General features: G+C 39.1%; 2 protein-coding genes across 8 annotated transcripts in view; one reads left to right on the top strand and one right to left on the bottom strand.

The window, feature by feature from the left end:
• LOC139462540 (probable splicing factor, arginine/serine-rich 6) overlaps positions 1-13,744 on the bottom strand; it is a 36,724-nt gene extending 22,980 nt beyond the window's left edge. For all 3 annotated transcript variants that reach the window (XR_011653034.1, XM_071244342.1, XM_071244343.1), the window contains exon 1: positions 13,612-13,744. Coding sequence is in view for 2 of the 3 variants with exons in the window: in XM_071244342.1 (XP_071100443.1) it covers positions 13,612-13,728 (117 nt within the window). In the remaining variant the exon portion in view is untranslated. The remainder of the gene's footprint in view (positions 1-13,611) is intronic.
• The window catches only part of LOC139462539 (serine/arginine-rich splicing factor 7-like), a 45,645-nt gene that overhangs the window by 15,175 nt on the left and 16,551 nt on the right, over positions 1-13,919 (top strand). The window contains exon 1 of one of the 5 annotated variants that reach the window (XM_071244336.1): positions 842-910. The exons of the other annotated variants lie outside the window; for them this stretch is intronic. Coding sequence (XP_071100437.1) covers positions 882-910 — 29 coding nt within the window. The 5' untranslated portion in view covers positions 842-881. Of the gene's footprint in view, positions 1-841; positions 911-13,919 lie in introns of those variants that run through there. 5 annotated transcript variants of the gene reach the window in all.

The following is a 13,919-nucleotide window of genomic DNA, read 5'->3' as shown; positions in this document are numbered from 1 at the left end:
TGTTCAAAAAAGCGTGTTTTCAAATGCTTCTTGTTGATTGATACATTTTTCTGTCTGAATTGTGAATTATAGCCACACTATTGATTGCATGTTGCATATAACTGACATTTCTATTCTGTAAGAATTATGAAATCAAAGTTCATAGTGGCAGCAGTTGATTTTCTTCAATCCAACATTGAACCCAGCTACAATAGGGTTAGGCTTCTGAGCATACGTCAGGATGTCAAATTCTAGGAAATCAGGTGAGGTGTGGAACATGACCCCAGCCTCAGACCCTTTTGTTCATGGTTTTGACCCCCAAATTCATCAGTGATAGTTTCTAGAGTCCCATAGAGTCCCCACGACAGACCAATCTAAACCCCTGACATACCAAACCATTTCTACTGATCATGGACCCACCTAAATTTGTAATCCGAAGCAGCTGTACTTTCTCTATACTATCCGTATCAAATTTCTTCCAGGCCGACTCAGGACAATATATCATTTCAATATAACCTTGGCAATTAGCGTGCAGAGACCTACTGATTCCCTACAAATATTGGATTGGATGGGACAGGAAGGTTTTGTTGATACGTAATTAGTGGCAGGACTATCAAGGCTTTTTATCTGCAATTTCTGTTTAATTTGCTCTGTTCCCGATTCAGAATAATATTTGATAAGTCCTACATTACACATGTTGCCCAGAATGTATCATGATCTATGGTATATGATTGTATTGATCTCCAGCTAAAATGAACGTGTGAATGACTTGAATTGGCTTTGTGATTATGCAGTCTGTTATCGGATATTGGCACATTATGATTTTGTCTTTCAATATCATTATGCTGCCAGCCTTGCCTGAGATAGTTTGGTGTTAGTACGAGCAAGCTCAACTGTTAGCGATGAGAGCAGAATTTTTGAAGTCTGTCAGGTAAAAATGTTGTTTCAGATAAATATATATTTTCGACTATTTGAACAAATTAGTATCAAATTACCATTGTTGAAATGCTGTTTGCGCGGAATGTGGCAAATGGTTATCAGAGCTGATTATTTTTAAACAAGTCTCTACGATTCAAATCAGTGTTTTGTAAGACTCAAATGTAATGATATCAGTCTGTGACTTCAGCCACTTGTCCTAGTAAAATTCTGTTCTGTCTACATGGTCTAGTGAGCTCAGCTAATAGTAGTTCATGTCATAACACTTAAATCTATTGAAAATGGTGCTAAGTTAAGTTGTGGACTCCAGTGGGAAGACTCAGTATAGGCATTTTGTGATCAAACTATGGGCATTGTTTCCAAAATATTTTAAGCTTGTTTTGATCTTCAGGGTGTCGTTGTACAAGGCGATCTTAGCGCAAAGGGGATCTTTACTCCCTTACCTCAACATAGAATTACGGCAGTCGTAGGGCTATGGTTGTTTCGTACAATGGCAACCTGAACTTCATGGATTGAAATCTACTACCGTAGTCAACCTAATAAGCGCCTAGGGCGCTCTCAAAATTAGAAATAAGGGGCTCATATTAGAATATTATTTTGGTGAAAAAAAACAGAGTTGAAAGATCGTAAATTTCGTGGTTTATACTGACAGCCTGAAATGTTTACATACGACATATATTTTTCCAGAATTTAATTGCCCATAATTAAGGGTGCATATTATAAAACACGAGTGTGTATTATACACAAATAAATAAGTCTTGTGTACATTGATCAATCGGAAGGGGTGCTAATTGGGATTGTTCACTAGCCAATATATAAGCAAATATCGCTGTGGGCGCTTATTACATCGAATACAGTATTAACATTCATAAGGTGGGCGAGAGTTTAGAGTAATGCAGAAATGAACAGTATTCTACCTTACAGTATGTGTCAGCAAAAGGTTTTTGAACGTTGTAGATTTTCTGATGCATCTGGTGTTCTTGTTGTTTAATGCCGCAGTCAGCAATTTGCTATCCATGTCACAGCAGTCTGTTAATATCTGATGTCATTCATGACCTTATTTGTGAATGTGTCACCTGGCATATATTATGTGGAAAACAGACACTAATTGTTGTGATGGCATTTTCTGTTGATTAATGTTGATGAACGAATAATTGTGTTGATTAATGTTGATCGACAAAACATTTTTGTTGATTAATGTTGATCAAGGATAGCGTCAGTGTTAACCTTTGAACCAGAGATCTTGATATATGTTGAAACAAACTTGTGATGTATGTGTGCATAATTCTCTCTCAGCCCCATGGTGATTTAGAAATATTCCATAGACTTGAGTAATGATACCCCTGATGGTATTTCAAATGTTGAATATTTCATGCTGTAGTTTTTAATTATTCATGTGTCTCTACCAGTTAAAACGACATTGATAAGTAGACTGAAATGTTTGGCTCGATGCGACCGTCTCTGTGTTCTGCTCAGGCTATTGAGATCGGCTGTGGAATTCAGTTTGTACTGTTATTAACAGAAACATAAAGCACAATCTGGATTTAGTGTATGGAGGATGTAGAGCTGAACACAATCATTAATAGCGTTTAGAATTTAGTAGCATATATTACAGAAAATATTCAAATGAGACAGCAGGTTCGGCGACATCAGGACAAGTAATTAGGATAGTAGCTGATCTAGTCTAGGTCGGGACTTCGTCTGTGTTTAAAGGGGGTGTCTTTGAAGCAGCATGTTTTCATTATATGGGTAAGTCATTGTCTTTGTGATTGGTTGGATGCCATGTTGATATTTTGGTATATTATATGGCTTCATTGTATGGCTGAGACTGCTATTATCACAAGTCCTATGAACTATCAGTTTGGATTGATGTGGAGTAGTGCAGAATAGTGTCTACAGAAGAGGTGTAAAAATATGCTGGGGTCGCAGTGCCATACTTATTCTCATACTATCGGTGTGATATCAAGACACAGGAGTTTTATTTCATAAATTTATATTCCTTCTTCGTGAATCACAACACTGAGTCGTTTGTTTTTAAATTTCAGAGATCGATGATGGGATATTGTAGGACAGGAATTGTAGGCTAGCTGGTACTGTGAATGTTATGCTCTACATAACCAACAGGGAAATGCCAGAGAAACTGAATATGGCTGGTTGTTGAACCATTTCTGTTATTCTTCACATTTTTACACCAATATAACTTGTAATGTTTCACGATACAGGGGTTGTAAATAGATGTATTGTAGCGTGGGCCTTGTATCGGGATATAATACTGTATCGCCATATAGTTGCACCACTAGTGTACATGTCAAACATGGAACAGGGAGATTCATGTAGAAGTGTGATTGGAGTACGGTTGAAGTCTCGATTCAATGGGAGTTTGTAATTTCGGTCATGTAATACAATTATATCCTGATTGTAATGAAAGGACTCGATGATTTGGGGATAATTCCTTGTTCGAATATATTGATATTCAATGTCATGCCACTCAAATAACACAGAGAACAAAGTCAAAATGGCTATATGTATCACAGGCATTCTGCTGGATCACCCAGACATACCTTACAATATCAAGATTCAAAATATAGATTCTTAAACCTTGATTTCACACTTAAAACAAGGAGACAGCTTGAACCCACCAGTTTTTGAAACAGCTTGAACCCACCAGTTTTTGAAACAGCTTGCCCTATAATCAATTGATTTTGAATTTATTTCGAAGTCAGGTGTAAAAAGATAACATTCCTAAAGAATGGTTGACATTTCTTGACTATGCAATGTACAATACAATTGCCAAGATACTTCGTTGATGTGATTTCAGGCAATTCCAGGCATGTATTTAAAGACAACAAAGCCGAACATACAATGAAACCACCCCATACAATTGTCATGCACTTGTATGAACTAGCTATACGTATTCATCAGAGCATAACTTCAATTCTTATGTGTGACCCTACACATATTCCTGCATGTCTATTGTTGTGTCCATTCATTGTACTTAAGCCACAAGCTGTTGCTTCTCAAGGTGGACTTTAGATGCATTTCCAGAGTAACAGCTTGAGAAGAATTGGTGAAGTATTTAGCAATAGTCTTTAGGTATTCTTCGGTTATGAAGCAGATGTTGTTTCCCTAGGCCAACGCAAAGTGAACAGACGTCACTGACTGTGTATGACGATAATCAGGTACAATGCTTCTCAGATATGGGACGAGGAACATTTGGCCTCTTTTGAATATTTGGTTTGGGGCTCTATTTTTCAAAATTGTAAGGTTTGAAATAAGGGTGTTTCAGTAGCTTTCTTTGGAAGCTGTGTTTAGAAAGTAATGTTAAATCGGGTGAAGGAAGTAATACGAGTTTAGATATTGTGTTTTTAGAGAACTGAAGTAATAGGTAACTTTCAATGACAGTAATTAGTTAGCCATGTTAACAGACCCAGCATCAAGAAAGACAAATTATACATTTATTCCACTTTGTGAAATGTTTGGTTTGAGGATCTGTAACAAGTAATGAAACAAAAACTGGGAGAATGAGATGTTCTCAGTGAATTTGTCTTTTCAATTAGAAATTTTGTTTGTTGTTGACAGCTGCGCTCAGCAATATTCCAGCTATATTACAGAATGTCTGGCAAAAGGCCACAATCCACACTATATGTGTACAATGACATGTGATCAATAAAGTCTCCGAGCCTGACCATCTGATCCATTAACTCACCTCTAATGACCAGCAAAGGTTGCTGAGAACCAATTCTTACCCAACCCGTGAAGATCCCGGGTAGAATAGGTCTTCAGCAACCCATGCTTACCATAAGAGGCAACTATGCTTGTCGTAAGAGGCAACTAACGGGATTGATGCACATGATGTCAATCACTGGATTGTTTGGTCCAGACTTGATTATTTACAGACCGCTGTCATATATTATGATATAGCTGGAATGTTGCTGAGTGCGGCATTTAACAAGAAACAAACAAAACCAGTTCTTACCCAGAATCCCCAGAATTTATTCTTGAAATTGTATAGCAGACTAAACGGAAGACGTAGCCCCCTGGGGCCACCAACAACAGTGTTAGATTCTCACTCACTCACTCACTCACTAGAAGTGATTGACGTAGTTGATGCATGCCATTGTATCTAATTCCATAGATAGGTACTCTATTTGATGTGAATCACTGGATTTTCTGATCCAGACACGATAATTTACAGGTCTTTATGATATAGCTGAAATATTGATGAGTGCCGCATTAAACACCTAAGGTGTATCATAGTTTGTTAATAGTATTAGACAGACATTTTAAAATGCCAGTTGGATTGTTGATAGTATGCAAAACAATAGTTATAGTTGCAATTTGTTGCCATTCGATATGAATAAAACAACCCAAATATGTTCTGGTACTAACCAAAGTTCTTCTAGGTTTGTCAGCACCATACCCATGCTTGTGGGTTTCACCGAAGTGGTAAATGTCTAAGACCTGCCTTCACTTGGGGCTTTCTTTCCACTGACATGCCATGATAAGCCTTGAGTACTGTTTAAAGGAGCGTTTAACACAACTTACTCACTCACTCACTCATTCACTCACTTGAAAAATATATGACTCTTTTGTCAATATGATAATATTGATCTGCTTGCAACATTTGGTGTAGAACCTTGTAATTGGTTCGTGTTATCATGCCCGTTTATGGATTTTTCCTCATGTTCAAGGTGTACACTTACATCAGTGATCGAACAGAATTCTCAGTTGCCTGGTGATTTATCTCTTATTTAGAAGGAACAAATATTAAAACATTTTGTATGTGCATCAAAATTTATTTACGTAATAACTTATAGAGTTAGATTCTTGTCTGATAGTTGTTTTGTTATATTTTGCATTTTGCACAGGTATTATCAAGGTGTTCATTGAGCATGGGAACCTTCCCATTGGGGTTACAGGTTAGATTTGGTGCACAGCAACCTATGCTGGTTGTAAGATGTTACTAAATGGTTTGGGTAGTCAGTTAGGTGACTAAATGGATGTGGTGGTCAGTTAGGCGACTAAATGGATGTGGTGGTCAGGTTAGGTGACTAAATGGATGTGGTGGTCAGGTTAGGTGACTAAATGGATGTGGTGGTCAGTTAGGTGACTAAATTGATGATGGTGGTCAGTTAGGTGACTAAATTGATGATGGTGGTCAGTTAGGTGACTAAATTGATGATGGTGGTCAGTTAGGTGACTAAATGGATGTGGTGGCCATGTCAGGTGACTAAATGGATGTGGTGGTCAGTTAGGTGACTAAATTGATGATGGTGGTCAGTTAGGTGACTAAATGGATGTGGTGGTCAGGTTAGGTGACTAAATGGATGTGGTGGTCAGGTTAGGTGACTAAATGGATGTGGTAGTCAGGCTAGGTGACTAAATGGATGTGGTGGTCAGGTTAGGTGACTAAATGGATGTGGTGGTCAGGTTAGGTGACTAAATGGATGTGGTGGTCAGGTTAGGTGACTAAATGGATGTGGTGGTCAGGTTAGGTGACTAAATGGATGTGGTGGTCAGTTAGGTGACTAAATTGATGATGGTGGTCAGTTAGGTGACTAAATTGATGATGGTGGTCCAGGGGTCCGGAAAATTTAAAATCCCAATCGGACATTTACATTTATGCCACGCCCCCTTCAAACAGCGTGTTTTAGTACGACTTTTTACACACAAATTACATGTTGTTACGTATTCATAATATGATGAATTACGAATTGTTTCAATTTAAATTGTTTAATTCACCGGACAATTAATAACAAATAATATCATTTTAGATATATATGGAAAACATTCGTTTGTTTCTGTTATAATAACGATCTGTCAACGTTGTGAACGGTCTAATTAATATTCATGAGTCTGCTAGAGTGTACGCGTTGTAACATTTGGATCGAGACTATTATCCCATATTTGGTTATCACGTGACCTCACGGGAAAAGTTTTTTTTTTAAACTAAAGATTATTTAAAACAAGACAGATAATATAATCATAAATCCTAAACTATCGTTGATAGCAGTAGTTATTTGAATACTTTTTCATCTGTACTTAATTATTGACCATAAAATTTTTTGTTATCGATCGTCACAGAAAGCAAAATGGCGGTCAATCAAGATTCAATATACGACTAGCTACTGAAAACAAATAAAATCTGCAAATCCTCGTTGTATGTCAACCAAGTGAAAGTCGTTAGCCACGACTTACAAAATGATCATTCAGACTTTGAGGGTTTGGCAGATCCGCTCGACTGATCTGCATCGGTCGACTGGCTGTCGTCAAGCTTTCGCTTCTTGACTGAGGTTAAGTATCGTAGCATTGTGAGGATAATGAGGTACATCGATGATGCAAGGTATTTATGTACAGTTGTAAATACGTTTTACTCAAATTAACAAGATGTTCTCAGTAATAAATCCTCGATTAATCAGTGTCAACTCAGTTTATTGCCTATTACAGTGATTGACCGATTGGACTATCATTCTAGGTACGATGTATTTACAGCAATCAAAACAAACAAAGCTTGTCAGTGTAGATAATCTTCATTGTGTTACAACTGCAGACAGAAATTGCTCAGTCCTAACGGTTGATCATGTCCGGTCAAAATTTAAGAATGTCCGGACAATACTTTTTAAAATGTCCGGACAGAAAACTTTAAATGTCCGGTAAGCAATATTTTAGACCGGACATTTGAGATTCCCAATCGGACATGTCCGGCGCATATGACGGTTTCCGGACCCCTGTGGTGGTCAGTTAGGTGACTAAATTGATGATGGTGGTCAGTTAGGTGACTAAATGGATGTGGTGGTCATGTCAGGTGACTAAATGGATGTGGTGGTCAGTTAGGTGACTAAATTGGTGATGGTGGTCAGTTAGGTGACTAAATGGATGTGGTGGTCAGGTTAGGTGACTAAATGGATGTGGTGGTCAGGTTAGGTGACTAAATGGATGTGGTAGTCAGGTTAGGTGACTAAATGGATGTGGTGGTCAGGTTAGGTGACTAAATGGATGTGCTGGTCAGGTTAGGTGACTAAATGGATGTGGTAGTCAGGTTAGGTGACTAAATGAATGTGGTGGTCAGGTTAGGTGACTAAATGGATGTGGTGGTCAGGTTAGGTGACTTAATGGATGTGGTGGTCAGGTCAGGTGACTAAATGGTTTGGGTAGTCAGGTTAGGTGACTAAATGGATGTGGTGGTCAGGTTAGGTGACTAAATGGATGTGGTGGTCATGTTAGGTGACTAAATGGATGTGGTAGTCAGGTTAGGTGACTAAATGAATGTGGTAGTCAGGTTAGGTGACTAAATGGATGTGGTAGTCAGGTGACTAAATGGATATGGTAGTCAGGTTAGGTGAGTAAATGGATGTGGTGGTCAGGTTAGGTGACTAAATGGATGTGGTAGTCAGGTTAGGTGACTTTATGGATGTGGTGGTCAGTTAGGTGACTAAATAGATGTGGTGGTCAGGTTAGGTGACTAAATGGATGTGGTGGTCAGGTTAGGTGACTAAATGGATGTGGTGGTCAGTTAGGTGACTAAATGGATGTGGTGGTCAGTTAGGTGACTAAATGGATGTGGTGGTCAGGTTAGGTGACTAAGTGGATGTGGTGGTCAGTTAGGTGACTAAATAGATGTGGTGGTCAGGTTAGGTGACTAAATGGATGTGGTGGTCAGGTTAGGTGACTAAATGGATGTGGTGGTCAGTTAGGTGACTAAATGGATGTGGTGGTCAGTTAGGTGACTAAATGGATGTGGTAGTCAGGTTAGGTGACTAAGTGGATGTGGTGGTCAGTTAGGCGACTAAATGGATGTGGTGGTCAGGTTAGGTGACTAAATGGATGTGGTGGTCAGGTTAGGTGACTAAATGGATGTGGTGGTCAGGTTAGGTGACTAAATGGATGTGGTGGTCAGGTTAGGTGACTAAATGGATGTGGTGGTCAGTTAGGTGACTAAATGGATGTGGTGGTCAGGTTAGGTGACTAAATGGATGTGGTGGTCAGGTTAGGTGACTAAATGGATGTGGTGGTCAGGTTAGGTGACTAAATGGATGTGGTGGTCAGGTTAGGTGACTAAATGGATGTGGTGGTCAGGTTAGGTGACTAAATGGATGTGGTGGTCAGGTTAGGTGACTAAATGGACGTGGTAGTCAGGTTGGATGACTAAATGGATGTGGTGGTCAGGTTAGGTGACTAAATGGATGTTATGGTCAGGTTAGGTGACTAAATGGATGTGGTGGTCAGGTTAGGTGACTTAATGGATGTGGTGGTCAGGTTAGGTGACTAAATGGATGTGGTGGTCAGGTTTGAGGGAAATGTTGCCATCCTATAGCTTGAATATTGCTAAGTGCTTTGTTAAAGAACAAACAAACATTTGAGTGAAATAATCTTAAAAGTGACCTCATTTCACCTCAATCCACAAATTCAAATTCAATTGACATTAAGGCCACAAATTTCTTTTTTTTTCACTTTACGGGCCCACCTCCCTACTGAACATGCTGAAAAGCAACTGGTTAACTAATAAATTAGACTTTAAAATATTTATTTTTATTATGCCTCCTCCTATTAATATAGACCCTCTTATACAATATTAAATGTTATGTATATGTTTCATGTCTACATCACAATCAGTGATTCAGGAGTCCAGCTGCAGTTTTGACTCAAGAGCACATTGACTTTCATATCAATAAATAAATGATTGACATAGCCATTTATTTTTATATTTATTTCGACCGACCATGTATGGAAAAGCTGGAATAAATTCATGAACAATAAAATTAAGAAAGTGTGGCCTATCAGATCTCTGTGTATGTGACGGACCACCTCCATGGTCTAGTGGTAGGGCGTCCACCCGGAGAGCGGAAGGTCCGGGGTTCAATCCCCAACCGTGTCATACCAAAAGATGTTAAAAGATGGTACTTGTTGTTACCCTGTCTGGCACTCGGCATTGAGGGGCTAAAACAAGGACTGGTCGGCTCATTCATGTAAAACTGCGGCATGGTATCTCAGTGAGCTAGCACTATAAATCAGCATCAGTCTGGACTAGTACAAGCAGCCTCACAAACACACACACACATACATGCACGCAAGTGCAATAATCTTTGACGCGACGTTGAACCCAATTTCACCTGACCTCACCTGTGTATGTGACTAGAATATGTTCCAGTGATTAGAACACTGTCCCCTGAATGAATGTATCTACATATGCTTGAGAAGACTGGAGTTAAGTTTCTGGGCTGATCTAGATAGTGCTCCGGCAACATCTGCCAGTCAATTTAATTGTTTCAATATCATTGTGAGGGCCATGTTTCATTTCTGCCTGTGAGATTTATCAGGATCAGTTCAAGTGGCATGTTCAAATATGGTTCAAGTTCAGTGTTCATTCTAGCACGTGTCTGTTTCAATAACCCTGAGAGGGTATGTAAGCCCACGTCATTCAAAGTATTTCATGTGTTTTAATTGAAGAATATTTGTTTGTTTTAATCTTTGGCTAACCTTCTCCATAATGACTAGTGACTAAAGGGAAAGTGTAAATCCTACTGGGGCCCATGCAGGTAGCAGAGGTACTGTAAGTCCCCATGGTCCCCAGTATGGTGGCCTAACTTTGGTTCCTGGTGACATATAGCCCAATTTTATTTTGTATTGTTATGAATGGTCAAAGTTTATGGTTATTTACAAGTTTTAAACCTATGTCTGTGATAATCTAGTTCTTTTATTGTACTTTGTCAACATATTTTTTATTCAAAGTTTATGTATTGTATAATTTGATAAAGTCACGATATGGCTGAACTATAGCCGATTTTAAATACTCACTCACTCACTCACTCACTCACTCACTCACTCACTCACTCTTTCAATAATGATACAAGAATTATCAGATAAGTGGAGCAGTTGCACACATGGCCTGCTCAACCTGCGTGAACACTTGCATCAGAGAGGAACAGTGTGTATCCAACATGTTACGAAGCAAGCTCCATCCTAATGCATGACACCTTTATCACCATACCAGATAAGATAAGGAACTAAGTAATGTTTTTGTTGCAAAGCTTTGAAGTGGATGTGCCTATTGCAGTATCATGTGGTACAGGCTCTCTGATTGGCTCTTATGGTAACATGGGTAAAGTTCCCTATCCTCATGCCTGTTAATTGGTCGTGGCAAAAGGTTGACAGCACTGTTGAGTAAAAAGTATGAGATCGATGATGCATCCGTGGAATCGATCAAGGTAAACAAGAGGTAGCAGTTGAGGACAGAGTGACTCTAATTCAAGAAAATTTGTTGTCTTTGTTTCATTGACTCCACGCCACTGTCACAACATTTTCTGCAACTAGAGGTTGGCGGTGTAGCCTTGTAGTCCAAGCATTTGCAAGTTATGCTGAGTGCCTTGTGCTCTATTCCCACATCTTCTCAAGGCGTTGACTGACTATAAAAGTCCAGTTTCCCCCCTTGCCGAACTCAGCCGGAATTATGGAGTTACAATTTGGCTGGACTAACGAGTCTAGGCATAGTCCAATCATAATCGTGCTACGAAATCGACATCAGGTTCGTAAACTGCCGTGTTGTTTTCGGTCGATTGCAGGATTTACAAAGCATGTGTACCTTAGGGTCAACAGATGTTTTCCAAGTCTGTTCCTGTTTTTAATCAAGATGCCCACGTGATCTGACGCACTTCGCGAAAAAGGACCCGTTTTATTATAATATCGATCTTGATCATATCGTCTTGACTGGGTGCCACCATTTTGTTTGAAGCAAATGCAAGTGATATGAGAGGTGGAATCTGATTGGTCAATAAGAGGGACATAGAAGGGACATAACTCGTATAACCACTGGTGGCGCTACGATCGAGCCTAGAAATTACAGTCTTGTTCGGCAAGGACGGAAACTGGATTTTTATGTCAGTTAACTCCCTTGCCTCAGGAAGATGCTTTCCCCATGTATACAATGTGTGAAGCCCATGTCTGCTGCCCTCCATCATGATATTGCTCACTTGCCCACTCGCTCTCACTCACTCACTCACTCACTCACACTCACTCACTCACTCACTCACTCACTCACTCACTCACTCACTCACTCACTCACTCGAATGAACACTGCAATTTTGTTAATTGAATTATTGAGAACAAATAATAATAATTATCATCGTCAAAACAGTGCTGCCTGAACAATTTTGTTTTGCATCTATTAGATTGTGAACAAGCCTTAGATGTCATTGTTGTCCTATGCAGTGAGATACATGTGATGTTTTAATATAAGGAAGGAAGATACCAATAGGAAATTCTAAAATTGTCCACTTGTTTTCAGGATAAGGTACTTCTATAGCCACTTGCTTATAAGTTATACATATAGGTTCAAGGATTGTCGGCTATCTGGAAGGTGTCAGTGTATAACCCTTAAGTTAAGAGATAATGGGGTCAGTATCATGTAGCAAATGTGTTGAGAAGTAATTATCAAGGAGATACGAGTTTGCACAACATGCAGTTGTTGTGGGGAGGGCATATGGCGAAGTGGTCAAAGTCATTGCAGTTTGTTGTGGAAAATAAGAGGGGGGGTGGGGGGGTAGCCTGGTGAGGCGCTCTCCCGTCATGCCGCAGATATGAGTTCGAATCCCTTCATGCGTAACAACATGTGAAACCCATACTGGTATTCCTGGTTTTGAATATTGCTAAAATTGGCATGAAATCAAACTCACTCTCCAGTTGTGCTAGGATGTGCTGTTCAGGAGTTTGTCCTGATTAAGACCCGTGGCTTTACACCACTAAACCTGATCCAGTTAGCATGCTTAGAGCTTTTCCAAACATTATGCCCAACTCATGGACTCATTTGTGATGTTAGATCACAACAGCACCTGACCTGAATAATCATTTGTTATTGATGTTTTCACTATCAAGCACTGGTTTGCTTGATCCAAGCTCTCAATAATTATAATCTGAAATACTTGCTTGTTACTAAGTTGATTACTAGTGTATCAAAAAAGAACTTTCATGGTAAAATAATAATTCCAGATTGCCACGTTGTGAAAATAGTCGTGTAGAAATTAGTTCATCTTTGTAATCTTATGTCTGTCAGTAGAAAATACTGCTTAACTAAATTGCATGGTTTTTCATGAAAATTGTTGTGTTGAAAATAGCATTTCTCTTGGTACTTTGCCTTGACAGTGGGTTGGAATAGTGAGGACTGTACATACATACATTCATTCATTTGTTCATTCTTTTCTTGAGCTGTTCTGGAGAAAGTTGTGGGGAAACTAGCAATTCTTTCTTTTTGTTGTCTGCTATGAACACAGTTGTATGGAAACAACTCTTCTCATAGCATGCTTAGTACGTGATCTGTTATAAAGATAGTTGTGTGGAAACTAGCACTTCGATGAGTACACCCTATGTCATCAAGATAGTTGTGTGGAAACTAACACTTTTTCTCATTAAATGATCTGGGATCAATATTGTGGCATGGTAACTAACACTTTTCTAATTAAATTATCTGACATCAAGATGGAGTTATGGGAACTAGTGCTTCTCTCAGTATACAATTTGTTATTGAGATAGTCTGATCCACACTTGATTATTTACAGACTGCCATCATATAGTTGAAATGTTGCTGCATGTGGCATTAAACAACAAACAAACATAAAGAGATCTGTTCTAACCTGCATGGTTGTAGAAACGAGTATTCTTCTCAGTGCACATCTTGAATGTAGTGGTGCAGAAAGTAGCACTTACCTTAGTACATGGCCTTTCATCGAGAATGTTACTGTGGCGAGAAGATCCTCCTCGTAGGTCAATGTCACAAGAAGTCACGGACAACTTACGATAGGGCTGAAATCTTAAACATGACATCTCTGTATCGCTGTAGTCAGATACCGAGATCAAATGGAAATGGTCAAAACCTTTGAAAATAAAAGTTGCTTTATATTATAATGGTCACATGTTGACAGGTATCAGGTGGGGAAACTTTATCACAGGTCTTTGCATCTGCAGAATGCTGAAATTATTTCTTTGAAAGCCCTAAACATTTGTAACTGGATGAA

Source organism: Haliotis cracherodii, unplaced genomic scaffold (assembly GCF_022045235.1).
Source record: "Haliotis cracherodii isolate W230 unplaced genomic scaffold, xgHalCrac1.p SCAF_15, whole genome shotgun sequence".
Lineage (NCBI taxonomy): Eukaryota > Metazoa > Mollusca > Gastropoda > Lepetellida > Haliotidae > Haliotis > Haliotis cracherodii.
Note: the sequence above shows the minus strand (reverse complement) of the source record. Positions and strands in the feature narration are given on the sequence as shown.